This window comes from Trichechus manatus, unplaced genomic scaffold (genome assembly GCF_000243295.1).
Source record: "Trichechus manatus latirostris isolate Lorelei unplaced genomic scaffold, TriManLat1.0 scaffold00015, whole genome shotgun sequence".
NCBI classification, from domain to species: domain Eukaryota; kingdom Metazoa; phylum Chordata; class Mammalia; order Sirenia; family Trichechidae; genus Trichechus; species Trichechus manatus.
This window is the reverse complement of record NW_004443951.1, coordinates 13,826,401-13,849,102: the sequence shown is the minus strand read 5'-3', so window position 1 is coordinate 13,849,102 and position 22,702 is coordinate 13,826,401. Positions and strand designations below refer to the sequence as shown.

The following is a 22,702-nucleotide window of genomic DNA, read 5'->3' as shown; positions in this document are numbered from 1 at the left end:
GGAGTGAGAGGGGTCAAGTCATCTGGACCTGCTCTTCCACCGGCCCACAGGAGATTTGAGTCGGAGGAATGCCCTCTGGGGCCTGTGCCTGGGTCATGTAGTACATCTTTGTTTGCAGGGCTGAAGGAGGCTGATCCTACTAAACTGAAAGGTTGGTGTTGAACCCACCAGCTGTTCTGTGGAAGAAAGATGTGGTAGTCTGCTTCTGTAAAGATTTAAAGCCTTGGAAACCCTATGGGGCAGTTCTATTCTGTCCTATAGGGTCACTATGAGCTGGAATCGACTCGACGGCAATGGGTTTGGTGGTTTAGCAGGCTGATGGGGGAGCTATGCTGCGTCGGACAGAGCCGAGAGCCACTGAAGCTGTAGGTGGGGCAGTGCTGGCGAGCAGACACGGCCCTGCTTACCTGGGCGATGAGGATGCCAACAACGATGCCCAGCTGGTGCAGGGTGCCCAGAGCCCCTCGGAGGGCCGTGGGTGACACCTCCCCCACGTACATGGGCACAAAGCCAGTGGTCAGGCCACAGTACACCCCAATGATGAAGCGGCCCAGGATCAGCATCTCAAAGGACATGCTCAGTTTCGAGAAGCCCATGAGCACCGCAGACACAAAGGCCAGCAGGTTCATCATCAGCATCGAATTCCGCCTGGGGGTGGGGTTGCAGGTCAGGCAAGCCCCTGGGTAAGGGCTGGGATCCCCCCAGGCTCCCTGGGAGGGGGGTCATTGATAATACCCTAGAACAGGCAGGCAGGGCAGTCTTCCCACCTCCCAGTCCAATTGGGGATTCCCTGGGCAGGACTCCATCTTTTTCCCTCAGACCAGAGCTCCCCAAGGGCAGAGCCAGGGCCCCTTCTGCTCACCGGCCAAAGCGGTTAACAAACAGGCCTACAGAAAAGGAGCCGATCATGCCCCCCACGGAGAAGATGGCCACGGAGAGGGACCAGAGTGTGGTGAGCGTGGTGGGCAAGATGGGCTCGGCGTAGCGGTGGATCCACGTCTCGTTGTAGAACTCCTCGATCACCTGCAGGGGGAGAAGCAGCCTGGTGGGCGAGCCCCAGGCCAGGTCCCTCCCATTCTGAGGGTCTCAGTTTCCCCAGGTGAGAAACCAGCGGTTGGGCCCTGCTTCTGGGAGCTGTGCCAGTTCTCACACTTCCTCGAGGTGTGGTTTCCAGTGCCCTGTGGTATCACATGCTCAGCATGACTTGCTGGGGATGACGAGGGCAAATGACCAATGGTGAAAGTTCCCGCAGAGAGCAGAGAGGTACAGGGAGAAACTCCTTCTTCCCCACTTGTACCTTTCCTCTTCACCCCAGCTCCAGCCACCTGGGCCCTGTCCCCACCCGCTGCTGGAGGAAATACAGCTGGACAGATGGGTTCTGGACAGCCCTGGTAGGAGGGGAAGGCCAGGTTCCCTGATTTTGAACTTGGGGCCTGGGACAGGGGACTTACACACATCACCCTCCAGACAGGCTCCCAGGACTCACACTGCCACCTTCTATCCCTCAGGCTCAGCTCCCTCGTGGCTGGCCTGGGAGTTCCACCTTGAAGAGCCCATAGCCTCCTCTCCTCTCCAGGTGCCCAGCTGGGAGGTAAAGGGGAGGGCTCTGGAGAAGGAAGCAGTTCCAGGAACTGGAGACACCTGTCCTAGCACAGCCCTGCCCCTACCCAAGGGAGGGCCGACCTGCTGGTTCCCAGGTATGTGGCAGGCGGGCAGCACCGGTTCTGCCTAAGCACACTCATTATGCTCTTGGCCAGTACAGACACACACCCAGTGCGCAAGCCCAGTGTACACAGAAACGCAGCTTCCTGTATGCATATGGCATGACACCACACTTGTGCTCATAGTCTTCAACCAGACAGAAACCTGTGTGCCCTGCCTCCCCTCACCACTTGCAGCTCAACTCCACCCCAAACCAGCCGCCCCCACCCCACATGCAAGCTGCACATGCACACACACAGCAGTGCACAGCCTCGCCAACCTCCACTGCCACTACTCGGGGTCCTCCCTCCCCCTTCCTAGCCCGAGGAGGCTGTGGGTAGCCACATTTGCCAAAGGGGAAACTGAGGCCCACAGTCCCCGGAATGCCTGTTGAGTCTGCTAGGCCTGGCCCCAGGGTGCTTTCCTTCTAGTTGCAGTGTGTCCTTGGCCTCTCACCATCCTCCCTGCCCTGCTGCCACGATCTGTGCCAAGTCTGGAGACACCTGACTGAGGCCCAGCTCCAGGGATTAGGAAAGGCTGACGGGAGAGGCAGCCCTGAGGATATGCTTGTCTGTTCCCAGGGGAGCCAGACAGTGCGGTGGGTAGGAACCTGGGCTCTGAATCTGGGCATAACTAAACTCAGCTCTACCACTCATTTCCAGTGTGACAGTGGGCAAGTTATGTCATCTCTGAGTTCACAGGCCTCAACCCTAAAATGGCGGCATTTGCACGTAGTTATGTATGCACTACTTCACAGTGTTGCAGGGACTTGGAGAAACATATTTAACGTGCTTATCCAGTGCCTGGCACATAAGTTAACACTCCATCATAAGTAAATAAATGGAAACCATCAATGAGTCAGGGGACTCCTAAAATTATTCCACCAGATTCTGGTACAGACCCTGACAAAATCCAACCAAGTCCCCACCCCGTAATTTGAAATCAAGGCTCCCGCCAGATATTAGTCCAGCCTCATCACCTCACCAGCTCCTAGTCCCAACACATCAGCCTCACCTCGGCTCCACATCCCACTTTCCCACCCCTACATGCTTTTGTAGATGCCGCTACTCCTGCCTGAAGGGCACCCTGCTTTACTACACTGAAACCTTTGGCGATTCAGCTCAAAGGTTCCCTCCTCTGAGAGGCTTTCCCTGACTCCCAGGACTTTGTCCTCCCTGAGCGCAGGGACCCCAAGTGGATTCAAACCAGGGCCTGTCCCAGAGCCGGGGCCCCCTGGTCAGGGAATAGAGGAATCAGTGAGTAAAGGGCCTTGAGCTCTTTTCCTAGAAACACTGCATCTGCTGAGGGCAGAGAGAAGGCAGATTTTTTTTTTTTTTAAATTACTGTACGTCAAGTGAAAGTTTACAATTCAAGTTAGTCTCTCATACAAAAATTTATACATACATTGTTATGCGACCCTAATTGCTCTGCTTATACTGTGGCAGCACACTCCTCCTTTCCACCCCTGATTTCCCATGTCCATTCAACCAGCTCCTGACCCTCTCTGAGAAGGCAGTCTTTAACAAAACAAAACGCAGTGCTTGCGTTCTTCAAGAGATAAAACCGGCCCCAGAGGAGGACGAGTTGGGGACAGTTATGGCCCATTTAGAGGCTGTGCAGAGAACAAGCTGTCCCGGATAAGAGAACTGCCCAGATAAATGATGCTCACCCCTCGGAGGCCCAAACTTTTCTGGCCATTAACTGGGTGGAAACCTTTCTCCCTTCTGGCACTCTCATTTTGCTGCTCTGAGCAACAAGTCCCTGGGGCTCACTGAAGGGCACGTGCCTGTGCTAACTGGCCCCAGGTGGCTTTTGTTTCTTGCATTCCATAGTTCTCAGGGTCTGCTCCATCCCTCTGTGGTTCAGGTGCTTATCTCATACACGCTCCACTTAGCTTTTAGAAACTTGCCAAGAAACCAGCTAAACGAACTTGTTTGGATTGTGAGCAAAGTAAGAGTAAATAAGTGCTGAGTGAGGGCTTAAAGATTCTACTACCTAAGTGAACTTAAGGGTGTGACATAGGGGCGGTCAGGGAGGAAAGAGGGGAGAGATGGTGTTTTGTTATGGAGCTCAGCTTAACCTTCTTCTTGGGTCTTGGCTTGAGATATTGAGGTAGTTAATATATGTGGTGTCATCATAGGCCCGCCCCAGCCCCAGTTAAGTATCATGCCTGTGGTAACACAAGTCAGAGAGACCAAATCTTGTCCAAGGCTAGGCCCTCTGATTGTTGTTGTTAGGCGCTGTTGAGTCAGTTCTGACTCATAGCGAACCTATGTACAACAGAACTAAACACTGCTCCGTGCTGCGCTATCCTCACGATTGTTGCTATGTTTGAGCCCGTTGTTGCAGCCACTATGTCAATCCATCTCCCTGAGGGTCTTCCTCTTTTTCGCTGACCTTCTGCTCTACCAAGCACGGTGCCCTTTCTCCAGGGACTGATCCCTTCTGATAACATGTCCATAGTATGTGAGACAAAGTCTCACCATCCTCACTTCTAAGGAACATTCTGGCTGTACTCAGACCATTTTCTGGGGGTGAGGAAGGCTGGGCAGCCAGCCCCCTTCGCATTAACCTTGGCCCCAGACTCATCCTCTCCACCCCCAGCAGCTAAGGCTGAGCAGTGAGTTCCTGCCTCCTGATCTGGGGCCTGGGATTTTCAGGAAGAAGCCATGCCTGGTTTTCTATGCCTGTTGCTGGTGTGGGGGCTCCACGTCCTATGTGGGGCTTGAAGCTGACTCTTGACCCAGGGAAGGCGAGGGGGTGTGCCTGGGAGAATGAGAAGAGACCTACATGGAAAGAAGTTTTGGGGTTACCTCTTCCACCCAGTCTCTGCCCTCAAGCATCAATCCTAGAAGTGGCTGGGGTGCCCCTAGGAAAGAAGTCTACCAACAGTATGCCACAGACCAGTCTCCACAAGGTCTGGCAGCCTCCACAGCCCTGGCTCAGGTTTGTGATGGCTGCTGCGTGCCTGCTTTAAACCCTGCTCCTTCTGTGGCCATCACAGTCTGGGAGCTACCCTCGATTCTGCCATCGCCACCCACATTCGATCAATCGCCAGGTTCTTTCCATTCTGCCTCCCAATCTGTCTCATTTCTCTCCCATGCAGCATCTGCCCTAGGTCTCACCTGGATCCTGCTCCTGACTCCTCCCACCCAGCAAAGCCAGATTCTGCCTCCCACTATGAATGCCTCCTCAACATGTCAGTCAGAGCACTGTGCACAAAATGCACCAGGCTCAGCCCGTCCATCTGCTTCCCTGCTCCCTTCCCAGCCCACTCACATCTCTTTGCCCCGATGAGGGGTCTGTGCAGGTACATGCATGCTGGGGACAAAGCGAAGGGGCTTGGTCAGTCTGAGGGGGCACTGTCATGTGTCGGCCTGTCTAGAGTTGAGAGGCTATTAGAGATCTCTGTCCAGACCCCTCATTGAACCTGGAGGGCGAAGAGGCCCAGAGGAGTCACTGAACAGCTCTGTGGGGGTCAGCTTAAAGGAACAGGCTGGCTCTGGGGAGCTGAGATCTCTTGGACTGGCTGGTTTCCAGTAAAAAGCTATTCCTCACTCCCACAGTTCTCCTGGGGATAGAGGGAGAAGCTCCCCAGGAATTCCTTCCTCCTTTTGCCTGGGCAACTATGGGTGAAGGACCACACGTCTGCCCATCTGTGAGGAAGCACTCACTTCCTCTCTGTGCCCAGGCGGTGTCTGCAGCAAGACCCTGCCCTGGGCTTGGGTGGGTGGCAGAGCACACTGTCTGGCACACAGCAGGAGGTAAATAAGCCATGACTGTTGTCACTGTGTTTCTTGTGATCTTCAGGAGAGCATTGCGCACAGGGTTTTCCATTTTTAAATTGCCCCCGAGGGCAAAGCATTCTCCTAAAGAATTTATAGTGCAAGAAAGAACCGAAGGAGCTAGGGGCCTGCCACAGGGGGTCCTGCAGAGGGACCAACGGGTCTGTGGATCCCCAAAGGGTACAGACCTCAAGGGACAGATCTCAGCTCAGTGGAAAGAAGAGCTTTCCATGCCCCAAAGAATAAGACTGCCCACCGTGGAGGTGGTGAGTTCCCTTAAGTGGGGAGTGTGCAAGTCCAAGTGATCTAGAGTAGAGAATTGGCAAATGTTTTCTGTAAAAGCCCAGATAAAAAATATTTTAGGGACAGCAGGTTACACATGGCCGCTATTGCGTATTTTTCTTCTTCTTTTGTTTCTTCCTTAACAACACGTAAAAAATGTAAAAAACATTTGTAGCTCACGGGCTGTAAAAAAAAAACTGGCTGCTAGCCAGTTCTGGCCCTCCTGCCAGCCCATAATCTAGAATTCTATACTGGCCAAGAGACCCACCTGGGAGAAGGGGTGTGTGTCTTGGAGTCTCTGGCTGGTCTCACCATCTTTCCCTACAGGCTCCTGTAGACATTCCTCTACCCCAGGAGGCCTGGAACTCCCAGATCATCCCTGGCAGGGATCTTCTGTTCAAGGCCTTCCCTCCTCTCTCCTAGATGTTACCGTGGGGATGAAGGGGTTAAACAGCCAGCCAAACTGTGAGCTCCAGGAAGAGGGAGGAAAGGGAGAGCTTGTCCAGCTCAGTCCCTCAGCCTTGCCTTGACCCCTGTTCTCTGTCTCCCCTTGCCCCAGCTCCCAGCCCAGAGCTAGGTCTCCATAGCAACTCTCAGCCACACCCCAGGGCCAGCTGGGAGTTCAGAGCCAGATGCTCCAGGTGGGGCTGGACAGACAGCCCCGCCTGCTGGGTCCCCCAGGGCCTCTCCCTGGTGCCTGGGGGAGAGGCCTAGGCAGCCAGATGAAGCTAGGAGCTGGGCCCCAAGCCCGCAGCAAAGGTTCAGACCACCCAGGCCGCTTCTCTGGAAGAGCGTTGAACACGGCTTCTCTCCAAACCAAGGCCAGGCCTTTGCTCCTGCCTTAGCTGGCCTCCTTACTAGTCCCTGGCCTCCAGGGACGCCCTGCAGCCAGAGGGAACTTCATCTCACCATGGCCGCCCTGCCCAAAGCTTTTCTTGGCTCCCCACTGGGCTCGTGATATGTTTCCTCTCCACCCACTCTATGACTCACACACCCTTCCTCAGCCAGACAAGGCAAGTCCTCCTGCTACCTGGACACCCCACACCTCTGGGCTTCCTGTGTGCCTTCTCCCTGGTGAACTGTTAGTCATCTTTCAAATAATGCACAATCTTCCAGAAAGTCTTCCTGAAAACACCCCATCTCCTCTGTGGCAGTGGATCTCAGCTGGGCGGGGTGGAGGTTGCCCTCAGAAGACTTTTAGCAATGTCTGGAGACACACTGGCACAGTGTCACACTGGCAGAGTGCTTCTGGAAGCTAGTGAGTAGAGACCAGGGATGCTGCTAAACATCCTACAATGCACAGGACAGCCCCTTACCACCGAAGAATTATCCGGCCCAAGGCATCAACAGTCCTGAGGTTGAGAAGCCCTGCTCCATGGGCCAGTACCTTCTCCTTCGCCTTCTCTGCTCCCACTGTGCCTGTCTAGTTTCTGTCACTGCCCACGTACAGCCAACTATGGTGTTCGGTGCTTCTCAGGTCTGATTCACTTGTGTCCCTGGCGCCCAGCACAGGGCTGGGGGTGGAGTGAGTCTCCAACTGATAAACAAGCTATGAATGTAACTAAGGGGCTTAAGAGATGATGTGGCTCTGACGGGGTATAGTGGTGTAAGAAATTGCGTAACGGTGTGTGGGAAACTGTTGAGATGCTTGTGCATGACTGAGCTTGACTCGGCATAGAAGTCAGAGTACAAGGGACTAGCGGTGTGGCAGCTGTAGGTGTGTGAAAGGCTGACTATGGTGTAACCACCATTCCTTTCACAGAGGTTAAGGTACGGACTGGAGTCAGACTCCCTGGATTTGAATCCCAGCTCCGTCACTTACTGGCTCTGTGTTTTTGGTTTAATTACTTAACATCTCTGTACCCCATTTTCTTATAAAACAGGGATTACAGTGCCCACCTAAGGGGATTATTGTGAGGAACAATGAATTACTATTTCTAAAGGGCTTAGAACAATGCCTGGCACACAGTAAGTAAGCTATAAGGGTTTGTGGGAGAAGGATCCCAGATTCTTTGTATCTAGGCAGAGGTAAGAAGGGGCTGCTGGAGCCCCAGGCAGGGGAAGCAGGTCTTGCTTCCAGCAGCGATTCAACTTGGGCAGACCTTACCCACTCTCCAAATCAGGTTCCTCCTTTGTCAGACAAGGAGGGCTGAGCTCATTTGCCATCAGGCCCCCTCCAGCCCAAACTGTCTGAGTTCGAACTCATGGTTTCTCAATGGCCTTTAATCATCTCTGTTGACAACATAGCCTATTTGGGGTGGGGCTGGGTTTAAGGCAGTTCTCAGATCACCCCCAGGATGGTGGTCAGGACACCCTCTCTGTGGCTGGGCTCATCCCCACCTCCTCTCACTTCCCCAGTGAGAGTCCTGGCAGGATGTCATCATCATTCACACACCGTGAGGCGGGGGACGAGCACCGGGACAGTGAGCCATGAAGCCTAGAGTCCACCTCTAGCTCGGCCCCTCACTCTCCAGGTGATCCTCACCTGACCTCGGTTTCCTCACCTGTAGGAGGAGGAAGATGATCCTGGCCCTGTCTGCCTTGTAGGGCGGCTTCAAGATAATTTATGGGGAGGTGTTTGTAAACATTTAAGATAATGTTATGATTAATTAACCACTGCCAGGAGGAAGCCCTTTGGGGCCTGTTTTATTGAAGAAACCAAGCTTCTGTAATTAACAGTATTATTTGCATCCTAACCATTACTGGGGCAAAGTCTCTCCTCTAGAGTAGGCAAACCATGGCCAACCCAACGCAGTTTCCTAAGTTCCTCTAAGCAGATATGGGAAGTCAGCGTGTTCAGTGCAAGCAGTTAGCAATTCTACATCAGCGGAACAATTCATGCCACCGTGTCTTTGCACAAGTTGTTTCTACTGACAGGAGGGGTACCTATCCCTCCTTCTCCACAGGGCAGACTTCCCTTCAAGGTCTAGCAAGGCTGCCAACTCCTCCGAAGCCTTTTCCATCTCTCCCATCGCCCCCACCCCAGCTCCATAGTACTTTGGAGTCTTCCATAAATATACCCCAGCTTTTTCCAAGGTGTCTCCCCAGGTCCGTCTGCCTTTTGAGGGCAAGGACAGGGCCCAGCTCACCTCTGCCTCCCAAGCCCAGCACAGGACCAGGCACAGACCACGTACTATGCAAGCTCTGTGAGGGTCAGGATTTGCCTGTTTTGTTCACACCTATATCACTTCCAAGGAGCCTTGGTGGCGCAATGGTTTAAGTGCTTGGCTGCTAACAAAAAGGTTGGCAGTTCAAACCCACCAGCGACTCCATAGGAGAAAAGACCTGGCAATCTGTTCCTCTAAAGATTACAGCCTAGGAAAACTTATGCGGCAGTTATACCCAGTCCTATAGGGTCCCTATGAGTCGGAATCTACTTGACAGGCACACACAACGACTATTGCTCCGCACCGTCTAGCACAAAATGTAGCACAGAACGGGATGCTCAGTAAGGCTTAGCTGAATGAGAGTGCCGGCAGCATTGAATCACTGCCATCCTAGGACAATGTCTTCAGTGCCTACTGAGGCGTGTTATCCGCCTTGCCCTGTTACTACACATTGGCTCTGAGCTGCACGTTCATTTCTTACCATTGTGTCCTCCCATTCCCATTTCTTAGTTTATCACTTCTAATCTGCTCCTGGCTGGAAGAACTACAGCCAGGCTTGTTAGAAGTGTTCTTAAAGTGCTAAAGTAAACAGACTGAGTGCCTGAGTGCTTGCCCCAGAAACACTGCTAGATCCAGTGTGTGTGCTTGTGCCCTCTCAATTCTCGTCACTACTGAGTTTCGCTCCTCAGAGGCGGTCCTCAAAGGTCTGAAGTGACCTTTGGACAGGTGCCCACAGTGCTCCTGCTGTTTACAACCTCAGCTGGGCTCTCTGCTGCCCACCCACCGGTCCTTCTTTGAGAACCTAGTCTGCTGCTCTTCCCATTTTCACACCAGTTCTAACCTTTCACCTATTTCTGATAAAATGGGAGACCACAGAATTGGAGAACTTCATTCTAGATTTGTCCACATCCTCAATCTTAGATGAAGTATCTTAGACCCTTCCTGGTCAAATGCAACCCCTCTCTCTCACACTTCCTGCCTCCTTGAGAATCATCCCCCCTCACTTCCTTATCTCCACCTTCTCCTCTTCTGCTGATTCCTTACATGTTTAAAAATGAAGTTTCATATTTAAAAAAAATCCTGACATACAACCCCTCCAGCTACCACCACCTCTTTCCTCCTCGCTCCACAAGTCTCTTGGCGGGCTGTCTCCACTCTTCCTCATCTCCCTCTCACTCTTCAGCCCATTGCAATTGGGTTTCCACCCACATGGCTCCACTTCTGGCCTTTGCCACCATCAAGGTCAACATTGCGTCCTTTGCGTTCAGCAACATGGAGGTGGTTTGTCCAGCTCAATCTCTGAGGCATTTGACGACATTCCTTCACTTCATTCATCAACCCACGATTTACTGAGTGCCTATTACTATGGACAGGCATTGATCTAGGTACCAGTTGCCATTGAGTTGACTCTGACTCATGGAGACCCCATGTCAGAGTAGAACTGTGCTTCATAGGGTTTTCAGTAGCAGATTTTTCAGAAGTAGATCACGAGGCCTTTCTTCTGAGGTGTCTCTGAGTAAACTCAAACCACCAACCTTTCAGTTAGCAGCCAAGCACATTAACCATTTGTACCACCCAGGGACTCCCACCAATGATGAAGTAGTGAACAAACTAGACAAAAGCCCTTGCCCTACGGAGCTTACATTCTCCCTTTGTCTTGAAAAGTTCTTTTCTGCTGCTTTTAGAGATCCAGCTCCCCTCCTCCTACCTACGACCCTCTTCTATGCAGACCTTCTTCTACCCAGTAGGAATGTTCTTTGGGAGCTTGAGCCTTCCTCTTTTTATTCCAGTCTCCCTAGGACATCTTCATCCACTCCTATTTAGATACCAGTACCCAACTCCCAAGCCTTTCCTCCAGCCTGACTACTCTGCTAAGAAAGACACACACATCCAGGTGCCTCCTGTTCGTTTCCAGCTGTGTCCCACCTCAATTCCTGCACATCCTTCAGGTACCTATCAGCTCTGCCCACACTGCTCCTCCTTCGTAACCCACAAATCCTCTCTCTCTCGTCCTTATACTGAATTGATTACCAAACCCTGTCCATTTTTCCTACTGAGGGTTTGTTTTCACACCTCTATTGCAACACAGCTTTCTCACTAATTTTCCTGTCTCTATTCTCACAGTTTCAGACACATTCCACCTCACCAGTTGCCTGAATCATTTTCCAAAGATGCAAATTTGATCATATCTTTCCTCTTCAACGGCTCCCTGTTGTCCTCATTCTGAAGTCCACATTCACTAGCTCAGTCTCCGTGCTTGTCCTCACATGCCCATTCTGATTATGCCATGCCCTGTGGGTGGTTGGGGTTTTGTAGATCAAATGTATTTACAAGGCCCTTCATGGTGGGGCTCTGGCTTACCTGGTTGGCCTCCCCAACCTTCCCTCTCCTTCCGTTACCCTACTGACACACCAAACTATTCACCCTTTACCGAATGCCAGGCTTTCTCTCCTCTGGGCATTTTGTACCTGCCTTTGTGGCATCCTCATCTCCCCACCCCCAGACTGTGTCTCTGGAAAACACTCTCCATCCTGACCATGAATCCTGGCTTAGAATCCTACTTCTGTCCTTAACTCATTATGTGTTCACTGTCGAGATATCGCTTAATCTAGTAGTTCTCAACCTTGGCTGCATATTAGAATCACTTGGGGAGCTTTAAAAATTCAATGCCCAAACAGCACCCCAGATCTGGGGTGTCCACAGGATCTCAGCACGCGATCAAGGTAGAGAACTTGACCTTCCTTGAATTCTTTAAGAATTCCCAGAGGGAGCCAGCTCTGAGGCACACACCTTGGCAAGAGCTGTTCAGAGCACTTAGCAAAAGCAGGGCTTGGGATTGCTCCAGGCATGGGCCCAAGGTCACCATTTCAGGCGAGTCTGGAAAAGTCACGAGTCTGGAAAAGTCACCTCCGCTGCAGCTGAGGATGACTCAGCAGGCCAGGCCTTCCTGGTGACCTGCTCCCCAGCACTGGGCGTGGCCCCCATAGCCACCCTCCACCTGTCTGGAGGAGGTCCAGGTCTGCCTCTGACACTGCCCAGCTCCCCTAGACAGGTGCCTGATCCTCAGGAGCCAGCCACACTCACTTTCCAGCCTCAACTGTCTGGACAACATACGTGGTCTGGACAGGAGGACTTTTGCTCTCATTCTGTCCTCCCTGGGAAGGTACAGATTTCTAAATTGATGAGGCCCAGAGAAGCTGGTTAGGAAGACAGGCTGAGGTTGTGGCAGCAACTTAGTTTGGCTTATGACTCCACCATTCACCAGCTATACAACTTTGACCTGTTGTCCATGTCATCTGCCTGAGCTTCAGTTTCCGGGTCTATAAAATGCAAATCTCCATCCGGCCTCATAAACCTCTATAAAATGCCTGGCATAGAGGAGGGGTCAGTAAGAGTTTCCTTTCCTGCCCCTCCCCCATTTCCCTCTTCTCTCCTCCATAAAGCAAGTTAAGTGGGCTGGGCTGGAGGTGATTGCCGGGGTCCCTTCCAGTCCTAACATTCAGGTGAACAAGTGAGGGCAGATCCAGGATGCGTTCTGGGGAGAAGGAAGTTAAGCATAGACCTCCACCTCCTGCAGTTCCCTGGGGCAAGATGCAGTCTTTGCTTTGACTGGCACAGGGCCTCCAGAGGAGGCACTTCAACGTAGACCTGGATGCCTCACAAGGGAGTGTGCTCCTGTCTGGATGGCTGTGAGCACAGGTTCCAGGACCACCGGGCAGGCATGGGCTCCAAGGAAGGCTGGTATTAGATACCTGGGAGACTCTGGCCAGGTTTCTTTTCTCTGGACACTTTCTCCATCTGCAAAATGGGAGTGGTGATCGTTGTCTGCCTGCCTTACAGGGTTGCAGGGAACATCAAGTGAGATTACCAACAGGAAAGCTCTTCGTAGGCCCCAGAATACCCTGTAAACATGGCATCATTATGCCGAGCATTGCTTAGATTATCCAATGGAGTGTCTGTTTTGGGCGGGAGGTTGATCAGGATGACCTATGGCCCTGTGCTTCTGTGAGCACTGATGGTCTAGGATTCTTCAGCCTCAAGATTCCAAGGCCAGAAGCTAAGTGTCTCTGACTCGCTCAGGGCCAGAAAACTGGCTAGTGAGGCAGATAGTGAGTTGACGTCCATGGTGAGTACCCATCAGGGGGCAGCTTGAGTGTGTGGTGTGCAGTGGAGTGAGCGTGTGTTGACTAACAAAGGATGGCAGAGCACTCACCTTCTGGGGGGCGTTGATGACTCCAGTGTTGTAACCAAACTGTAGGGAGCCAAGTACTGCCCCTCCCACAGCCAGCATGAGGCGACCCGTCAGCTTCTGCAGAGAGAAAAACAGACTGTCACAGGCATGTCTGGGCCCAGCTTACTACAGGGCAAGACCCGGGCTGGCAGGTTCTCATGTTTTAGATATCTCGCCTGACTCTTGGCACCATGCCTGTCTTTCTCCCAGGAAACGTGGCCACTCCTGACCTCAGGTACCTGAACCAGCACTGCCGACTTCTAGACACTGGGCTGGCCGGACTTCTTCCTGGGGGATGGGGAGTTAGGGTCTTCCCTCTGCAGTCAGGTCTTGGCTACGAAGGGAGAGGATTTAGCACTCTGGGGGGGTCTCATTCCCCCGGTGGAACCATGGCTCGGGTCCAGGTGGCTCCAGACCCTTTGACCGGGAGGCCCAGGAGACAAACCCTCCATGTGATGTACTTCAGTCAGCCAAATTATGTGGTAGGAGCATCATAGATGGGGAGAAATGCTGTGGACTTGGACCCAAGGGTGCTGGCTTCTAATTCTAGCTTACCTGCCAAATTGTTGTGAATTCCAAAAGGCCTAGTCACTCCCCTTATCACCCCCCTTTGCCCCTCCATTTTCTTATCTGCAAAATGGGACTGGTCATGCTGTCGGCACTGTAGATGTGGCCCCCCTCCCCTTCACAGGCCAGGAGACTGAGCCCTGGGAGGCAGAGATAAGCTCTAGACCACTCAGAGGTCTGTGGCAGGGCCAGGGCTGGAACCTAGTGCCCCTTACAGGAACAACCTCATACCTTGATCTTCCCAGGGTTATGTGGACACAGATGGCATACCAGCGAGGAATGTGCTTTAGAAAAGAACATGACACAAGGCGAATAAGGGGGTCGGGCCAAGGTGTTTCCAATGGGCAAAGCGCTGGGGAGAAAAAGGACAGTGGGCTTCTGTCTCCTGGAGACTGAGTGTATGAAGGCAGCAGGGAGGGCCCTATTTACACAAAGATAAGAGAAAGGTGAGCAAGGCGTTCTGCCTTGCTCGAGGAAGGTAGAGAAATCTTTTTCTGGCTTTTAAAATGAGGAAGCTAAGAAATGTGGCACGAGGCAGGCCTTCCACTGGTGTGGGAGAATGGAGCCAGGGGAGGCATGCCAAAGAATTGACTGCCATTTATTTACTACGTACACCACACAGGCTGGACAGCAAGGTCGGGCAAGGGGGAGCACAGCATCCTGAGCTGCAACGTGTGGAGGAGAGAATCCCAACTTGCCCATGGCCTTGTTGTGGGCCTCAGTTTCCCTACCTAACCCAGGGGCAGCCCTGACTTCAAGATCCTCACAGATAGCACCAGGCTTGGCTGTTAATCAGATGCTTCTGGTCTTTTCATTCTCTAGAAGCTGTCAGGACAGCAGTTGCAAAAGCCAAGGTTCTCACATCAGAGGCTGAGAAAGAGGAAGAAGCTCCGGCCCTGCTGGGTGCACAAGCTCTGGGTCTTCCCACACTGGTTCACCTGGCCCTTCCCTGGCTAAACTTGGGGCATTCATCCTAGGTGCTGGGGCTTCCCTCCTGCCTGGCTGCATTCCCTCCTAATCCTGCCCTTCACGGTCCAGCTCAGAAGACACCTCCCTCCCCGACCAAGTCTCCCTTCTCTCAGCTCCACGGGGAAACTTCAGACCCTGGGCCATCGGTTCTGAGTGTGTGGTGAGCACCTGCCAAACCTTCCCGGGTAGGCTCTGGCCAAGCACTAGGTTTACAGCAGACAGGCCCTTAAGCCAACCTCGGAGGGCGATGGCTGGGACTGAATAAGAGGTTGCACGTCCAGCACTAAGCAAGGCAGGAGGGCTCAGCAAACAGTGGCTGTTGAACCGCCACCAGGTGCCGGCCCGTCTGCCTGGTGAGATACATGTGTTAGCCTGGTGATGTCCAGAATGTGGTATGAATGGTACACAAGATGTGTATTTTTCTAACACAGTACACACTAGAATAAATATAAAACTGGCAATGCAGACCTATGATTTAATAAAATGCAGGCTATCTATATAACAGAATACACAGAAGAGAATACGTTCCTTTATTGATGTGGATACTCTCCAAGTTAAAATGTAAGTTAAAAGCAAGCTTCAGAGCAATGTGTGTTGTATGCTGCCTTTTGTGTAACAAACTAAAAAAAAATTGGCTGTAGCTGGGGAGATAAATCTACTTATTTACTTAAAAGAATGTACATTGTGCTTTGGGGCTGGGAAGGGAGACTTCATTCTATACCCTCTTGCACTTCTTTGAGTTTTGAACCATGTGAATGTATCACCTATTCAAAGTACATTTTTTTACAAGCCCATGATTTCATATTACTTCAGATGAAGCAATTTAAGTAACATTAAATGAAAAACAATGCAGATGCTATGTGAATATGGCAGAACTCGCGTTGGTGGCACACGAATCAATGTGTCTCTGGGAGAGGTAAGTACTGTTACTACGGCCCTGATTTAAGTCTTGCTGTGACGTTCCAGGGGTCTTTGGGCCTCTGAAGTCAGCCCTGGGTCCCGGACTCAGTGACTGCTCAACTGTAGCCTCTGGCAGTGGGACTGACAAGGGCAAATCCCTCTGCTGGACTTTGCCATTGGCAGGTCAAGGTCAAACTCTGCTTTAAAAAACCTGCCTACCCACCCACCCAGGCAGGCTGCTGCATTCGGACTCACTAACTCAGTGACCTGTGCTCAAGGCCCTGTGCTAGAGCTGGGGCCCCGGGTGAAATAGGACCCAGTCCTGACATAAAGGCAGAGAGAGGCTTCTAGTTTAGTGAGGAGGCAGCGGCAGACAAAGAGAAGCTAGTATGGTCTGGGCTTCCACAGAGGGGTAGTATGAGGCACTGGTGTGTGTGTTCGGGGGTGGAGGTGGGGGTGAGGGCCTGAAGGGAGAGATTTCTAATTGTGGCTGGGAACAATCAAAGATAGGTTTTCAGGAGGTGACACTGGAGGTGGACCGTGAAGAACATGCAGGGAGTCTGCCAAGTGGGGAAGCAATGGCAAGACTGCATTCCAGGTAAACAGAACAGTATGTGCAGAGGGAAGAAGAGGGGACAAGGCTAGATTAAGAAACAGGGTGCACCGTGAGGCTTGATGCTAGATAAGGGGGTAGTGGGGCCCCTACCCCTTGGCAGGCATGTCACACATCCATGTTCCCACCTCCCACCCCCACTGCAAGTACCCTCCTAGCTTAGAATCAGGAGACCCAGGTTCAAATGCAGTTAGCTGCTTACTTTCTACCTTGGAGCTGGAATATGTGGCAACCCTGTCCCTGGGACTCAGTTTCCTCACATAGGAAATGAGGATAAAAGTTCCTGCCCTAAAGGGTTGCTGTCAAGTTCTGTATCGAGTGCCCATCATGGAGCCTGGCAGAGTTCACTCATCAAGGTTTGTTGAATCAGAGAACAGGAAGCTATCCTCAATCAGGCCACCTTGGCACTGTCTGAAACTCGGTGATGAAGTCCATTCATTCAACACTATATTTATAATGAATTAGAGAAGGGGTACAAATCCTACAGTTGTGACTTTCTTATAGAAATCTTTTTGGAAGTGAGGGAGCAATGTAGAGCCCAGAATTTGGGACCCCCAGCAATCCATCACCATCACCACCCCTGGGAACGGGGCTACCTTCTAGAACATTCCATGCTCTCACTGTGCCCTCTACAGTCTCCAACTTCTGCTCCAAGTAGTCAGGAATACCTATCTGACCCTCTCATCCACTAGACTGGGAACTTACAGGACCTATGTCTTACTTGTCTGCAGGGTAAGGTGCAGCACAGAACAGTTGTAAAACAAATAAAACCACCACTTCTCCATTTAGCTTTTGGGCAAAACTGGCTCTGTGTGAATCTGTTTGCCAGAATGTTGTTCATCCTAATAGATTTTAACCCAGCCACTTATCAAATCCCTGGTAAGTACTGTAACATCACTTAAGAGGTAGAAAAAAGGTAACAGCACTCTCCCTCAACCCACACCCCCACTGCCCAGGGCTGTAGGGAAGAGACCTCTAAAGTCAGACAGACCCGGAGTTCAAATCCTGACTCTTCCAGCAGTGCTACAGGCATCTCAATTCGGCAAACACTTGGGCTCAGGGTCCAGCACAGAAGAGGATCTCCCAGCCCCAGCCTCACCATCCCTAACCCAATTCTGGGGGTCCAGAGGCTCACTGAGAGCTGTCCCCCTCCCAGGAAACCCTTGATGAACTGTCAGCTTTGGGGGCCTTCCCTCCCACACAATGGGATGCATGATGGCCCTGGCCATGTTGCATAATTTGCCCAGCACCATGCATGGCTTTTTGACCCACGCCGGTGTGCCCTTCCTTGGCACAGCACCCCAGGCCCAGGCTGGGCCTGCAGCAGGCCCTTGGTCAACACTGGCAGAGGGAGGGCATGACCCTCTGTGTCATTCAGAGACAGAGCATTCTCTGCGGGAGGAGGGTCCAGGAGTTGGCATTATCCAGATGACCCTTCATCTCTTCCTCCTCCCACAGCTTCCTACATGGCCTCCCACGGTGCACTGGCACATGGGACATGGGGCTTTGTAACTGCTTGGTCCATGGTTCTAAAGAGGGTAGGAGTAGGGGGTGAAATAGGGGTTTACTTGAACCAGGATAGCTCCCTTTTTATTATGGGTTAAGTTTTCTTTTGTCTAAGATTTCATTTGAACAAAGGTCTGGGCATTAAAAAGAAAAGCTCAAGAAGTTTGGAATTGCTATAACGTCCTCATTTGATAGATGGGGAGGGTGAGATCAGAGAGCAGGGGCCCAGGATACTCAGTAAACAAAAGCCAGGGCTAGACCTTAAGTTCTTTGGATTCCTAGCCTGGCGTTTTACCCCCTGACCCCTTTCATCCTGCCAAGTCTTTTCAGAAAGAAGAATGATGGGTTAACTGCCTGAAGCCCGACCTTTGGGTGACCTCAGGTATTTCCTCCCCTTGAGCCCATGTCCTTCAGGACTGCCAGCGGGGTCAAGACTCCTGCATGGCTGAGTCTCCCCTGCGGCCCACGGCGGGCCTGGAGGCAGAGGGTGCCCATGAATCTTTAAACCAGAGATGAGACGAAGGAGCTGCCACATTTATCAGCACCAGCTACGCACTGGGTACCATGCCAAGGGCTGCTCACACAGCCTGATTTAGTCCCCACCAGACACACTCCAAGGAGCCCTGGTGGCGCAAATGGTTAAGCGCTTGGCTGCTACCTGAAAAGCTGGCAGTTCAAACCCACCCAGTGGTTCCACAAAAAAAAAAAGACCTGGCAATCTGCTTCCGTAAAGATTACAGCCAAGAAAACCCTATGGGGCAGTTCTCCTCTGTCACATGGGGTTGCTATGAGTCAGAATTGACTTGAGAGCATCCAACAATACGTACACTCTGGGGGAGAGATTGCCCCCACTTCACAGATGAGAAGATCAGAGGCTGGGAGAGGAAAAAGCAGATAATCAGAGGGCCCTTGGCTTCTGTGAAGCTTTCAAGTTGGGGAGAGGAATATGATGCCAAATTTCCATGTCCTTTCTGCTCACATCCTCCCCCTTGCTTCGGGGTTCTAGTCCCTGAAGAAAACAAGGTTTCTACCTGGTGCTGTCTATATAGGTCAAATTCCATTCCAGAAACATCCAGGGTCTTGCCAAGTCTAAGCCGAGACAGTCCAGGCTCAGGCACTTTTTGGCCACTTGAGTGGATTTTGCCATAAGCCAGAGGTTGGCAAACTATGGCTGTGTGGGCCAAATCCAGCCTGCCATCTAAGAAACGGTTTTACATTTTTAAGTGGTTAAAAAAAAAAGACCAATATTTTGATATATGAAAATTATATCAAATCCAAATTTCAGTGATCATGAATAAAGGTTTTTTTGGAAATATTGACACATTCGTTTATATCCTGTTTACGGCTGCTTTTCTGCTACAGTGGCAGAGCTGAGTATTTGTGGCAGAGAGGGATTATATGGCCCACAAAGCTGATGATATTTACTATCTGGCCCTTTACAGAAAAGGTTTGCCGACCTCTGCTGACCAGGTTACCTGAGCTGCTATATACAAACCAAACACATGAACGGCACAAGATTTTTAAAGCCTTCCAGGCAAAAACAAACCCTCCTCCCTAAATAATGTAAAAGGTGTCTGTCCAATGGTGGATGTTAAATGCAAGCTACTGGATCCCACTCTATGTTTGGGCCGTGGGTTATGATCTGACACCTGACACAAGCCCAGGCTTGGCTGATACCCCTCGAGGAGGTACTTATTCAGTGGTGAGACGGGCGCCATTTCAACTATGATGAAATTAATTTGGGAAGATTATGGTGACATGCATGGCCCCTGAGTGGCACAAATGTTTTGGTAACCGAAAAGTTGGTGATTCAAACTCATCCAGCAGCACCATGTTAGAAAAGTCCTGGTGATCTGTGTCTGTATAGATTACAGTCAAGAAAACCCTATGGAGCGGTTCTATTCTATAACATATGGGGTCGCCATGAGTAGGAATTGACTTAATGGCATAAGACAACAACAGCAGTGACGTGCAAAGGTCCCTGTCACTCTCTGGAGACAAGTCCCAGCTCCTCCCGCCTTGCATGACCTTACAGAAGCCCTTCCCCCTGAGGTCTCAGTTCTCCATAATAGACATTTTCTAAGAACAATAAATTATACTACTAAGGAAAGATAATGTCTGAATGCATGTTCTCAGTGCTGTTCTAGTCAACAGGGACTCGGCAGTAAACTAAACCAAATCCTCCCTTCCTGGAACTTGATATTTTAGTTGAGGGCCAGGGGCAGAAAATACATATATCAGGTGGTATGTGGTATGAAGAAAGAAAGTGATGGCATAGGGGTGCTATTTCTTAATCGTGGTGGGACATGCCTGTAATGGAATATTATGCAGCTGTTGGGAAGAATGTACCACATCTGTACATACTTAATATAGAAAGAACCCCAGGATAGATTAAGGGAAAAAAGCAAGGCATAAAACAATGTATAGAATGTACATTTTGTGCAAGGACAGGGGAGATAATAAACGTGTATAATGCCACTTGCTTGTATTTGCAGCAAGAAACACTACAAGTATTTACCTCTAAGGGGTAGGGTGGGGGAACAGGATGGGCCGCACAGAACTATGTAGAAAGTATGATCCAACTACATATAAATTACACCTTTAAGCACACATATACACGTGCACAAAAAGATGTCTGTGATGGTACACACAGAAAAGTTATTCTTTTACTTGTATGCTTCTCTATGGTTTGTTCTATTACCTCTGTAATTTTACAAAAAAAAAAAATCCGCAACCTGACCCAGAAAGGTAGGCATTATCCCCATTATAGCTGAGGAAACAAACTCCAACAAGAAGAGGTATCGAGGTCTTGAGCTGTGGTCTTGAGCTGTACCCGCTCCGCCTCTGCTTTCATTCGAGCCCAGGAGCCAGCTCAGTTACAGCAAAACCCCAGTGTTTATGCATTATCTCCCGCCTCCCCGGTCTGGCTGCATGGCAGGGCCTCAGGCTCCGCTCCACCCCTCCTATGGAGGGAGGTGACAATTGGGGATTTGTTTTGGTGGCCAGGGCTGGGCCCACCAGTCTGGACACAGCCTCGCCTAGCTCATGAGGACAACCAGGGCCTTCCCAGCTTCTGCCATCCCAGGACACCGGTTACTTGATGAGTGGCTTTGTCACCTCTGCGCTGGAGTGAGGTGGGGGAAGGGGTGAGGCTGCAGGCCCCAAGCCAATGCTGTACAACTTCCCCCTTTGTTCCCAGCCTCCCCAGCGCTGCCAGCCTAGAGGGTGGTGAAACAAGGAGGGGGAGCTGGATGTCTGTACTCTTGATGCTGGAGCAGAGCTCTGGGCCCTGACACCCCGTGACCAGGAGGCACTGGGCAAAGCTGAGCTCCCTGTAGTCACAAGCTGATTATGGAGGATTTGGGGCTGACCCAGTGCTGGGGCAAGTAGGGTTGGGTCCCTGGATGGCTCAGCACTGGACAAGGATCATCTTGAGGCCACTGTACCGCCTGCACATCCAAACTGGCCGTACACAGGGTCTTCCTCCTTAAAACAGCCACCACGCTGGCTTGGGGCCCTGGGCCAGTCTCACTGCATTGCATCCATCACGGGGTAGTGAATCCTCCATTTTACAGGAACTAAGGCTCTGAGGGAAGATACTTCCCCAAGGTCAGTTTTGTGGGAACACCTAATGTGTTATGTTTCCATTCACAGAAGGGTTTGTGTTGTCAGGTCATGTCTAGTCCAGCTTTTAGGTTTTTATTGCACCCAGCAAATGCCTGGAAAGTTCCAGGGTCTGGGAACTCCTGCCCATTTTAGGTGGGTGGGAGATATTTCTGGAACAGAGGACAATGGTATGGAGGAGAAGAAAACATGTTTTTTCTTTTAAACACTGTAGAATACAATACCTCAAGTCTTTTCTGACAGCCTTATCTTGGATAAGCCTCTTCCCTTCTCTGGACTCGGTTTCCCCACCTGACAAATGAAGGATGGGCTATGGACTGGAAGGTTTTCTTCCTGCTGACTTTCCTTTAATCTCTTATGTCATCCTTGAAATGTAGGCAGTGTGTTTTGGGATGGGAGGCTCAGTATGCAACCTTGGGAAAGTCACTTTTCATTGGACTGTGATGTTGTCATCACAACCAGTATCTCCCTCGCAGGACACTTGTGAGGATCCTGGGAGATAGTGGACATCCTTTCAGACTACCCAAGTTTCAGGCAGGCAGGAAGGAGAGAAGAGAGCAGCCTAAGGCAGGGCTGGCCACTCTTATCCTTGTGCTGCCTCCGTGAACCAGCTTCCTGACAAACCCCTGCTAGAGAAGAATTGGGCAACGGGGAGTTTTAATGGCTTACCCAATCAAGTGATGTCCACAGCCGAGGCCAGGGCACCCTGCTCTCCAAACACTCGCATTGTTAGAATGCCAGGCTGCTAGCTAGAGGCCACAGAACAAAACGTACAAGTCACCTCAGGCCTAGGTAAGCACAATGCATTATAGGAGCCCAAGCAGAAGAACATTTAGGGAGCATCTAGAGGGATAGGCAGAGTCCCTGGGCGGCACAATTGGTTAAGTACTTGGTTACTAACTGAAAGGTTGGCAGTTTGAGTCCACCCAGAGGCACCTCAGAAGAAAGGCCTGGTGATCTACTTCTGAACAATCAGCCATTGAAAACTCTATGGAGCATTGTTCTGTTCTGATACACACGGAATCACCATGAGTCAGAATCGACCTGATGGCGATGGAGAACCCCCGGCTGAGAGAGGAAGTGACTGGACCTGACCTGTCCCTATTTCTGAGTCAGTTAAGCTCATTCCTAAGAACAGCAGAGGCACATGGCAGAACAAGAGAAGTCAGCTGAGCAAAGTCCCAGTTTGCAGGAGACAAAGAGGAACACAGAGGAAAGAATAGACTTCAGAGTAAGACAGACCTGTTTTTAAGACTTTGGACGAGTGACATAACTTCTCCAGGCCTCAGTTTAAAACTCCCCACAAGGACCATGGTCTCTGGGAACATCTAGCTCAATTGGCATAACATAGTTTATAAAGACAATGTTCTACATTCTACCTTGGTGAGTAGCATCTGGGGTCTTAAAAGCCTGTGAG

General features: G+C 51.1%; 1 protein-coding gene across 1 annotated transcript in view; it reads right to left on the bottom strand.

Annotated features, from left to right (window-relative positions):
* The window catches only part of SLC2A1 (solute carrier family 2 member 1), a 31,615-nt gene that overhangs the window by 4,934 nt on the left and 3,979 nt on the right, over window positions 1-22,702 (bottom strand). Inside the window, exons 2-4 of the mRNA XM_004371867.2 lie at window positions 13,089-13,184; window positions 863-1,023; window positions 408-648 (exon numbers count right to left, since the gene is read on the bottom strand). Of these exons, the coding sequence (XP_004371924.1) occupies window positions 408-648; window positions 863-1,023; window positions 13,089-13,184 (498 nt within the window). The remainder of the gene's footprint in view (window positions 1-407; window positions 649-862; window positions 1,024-13,088; window positions 13,185-22,702) is intronic.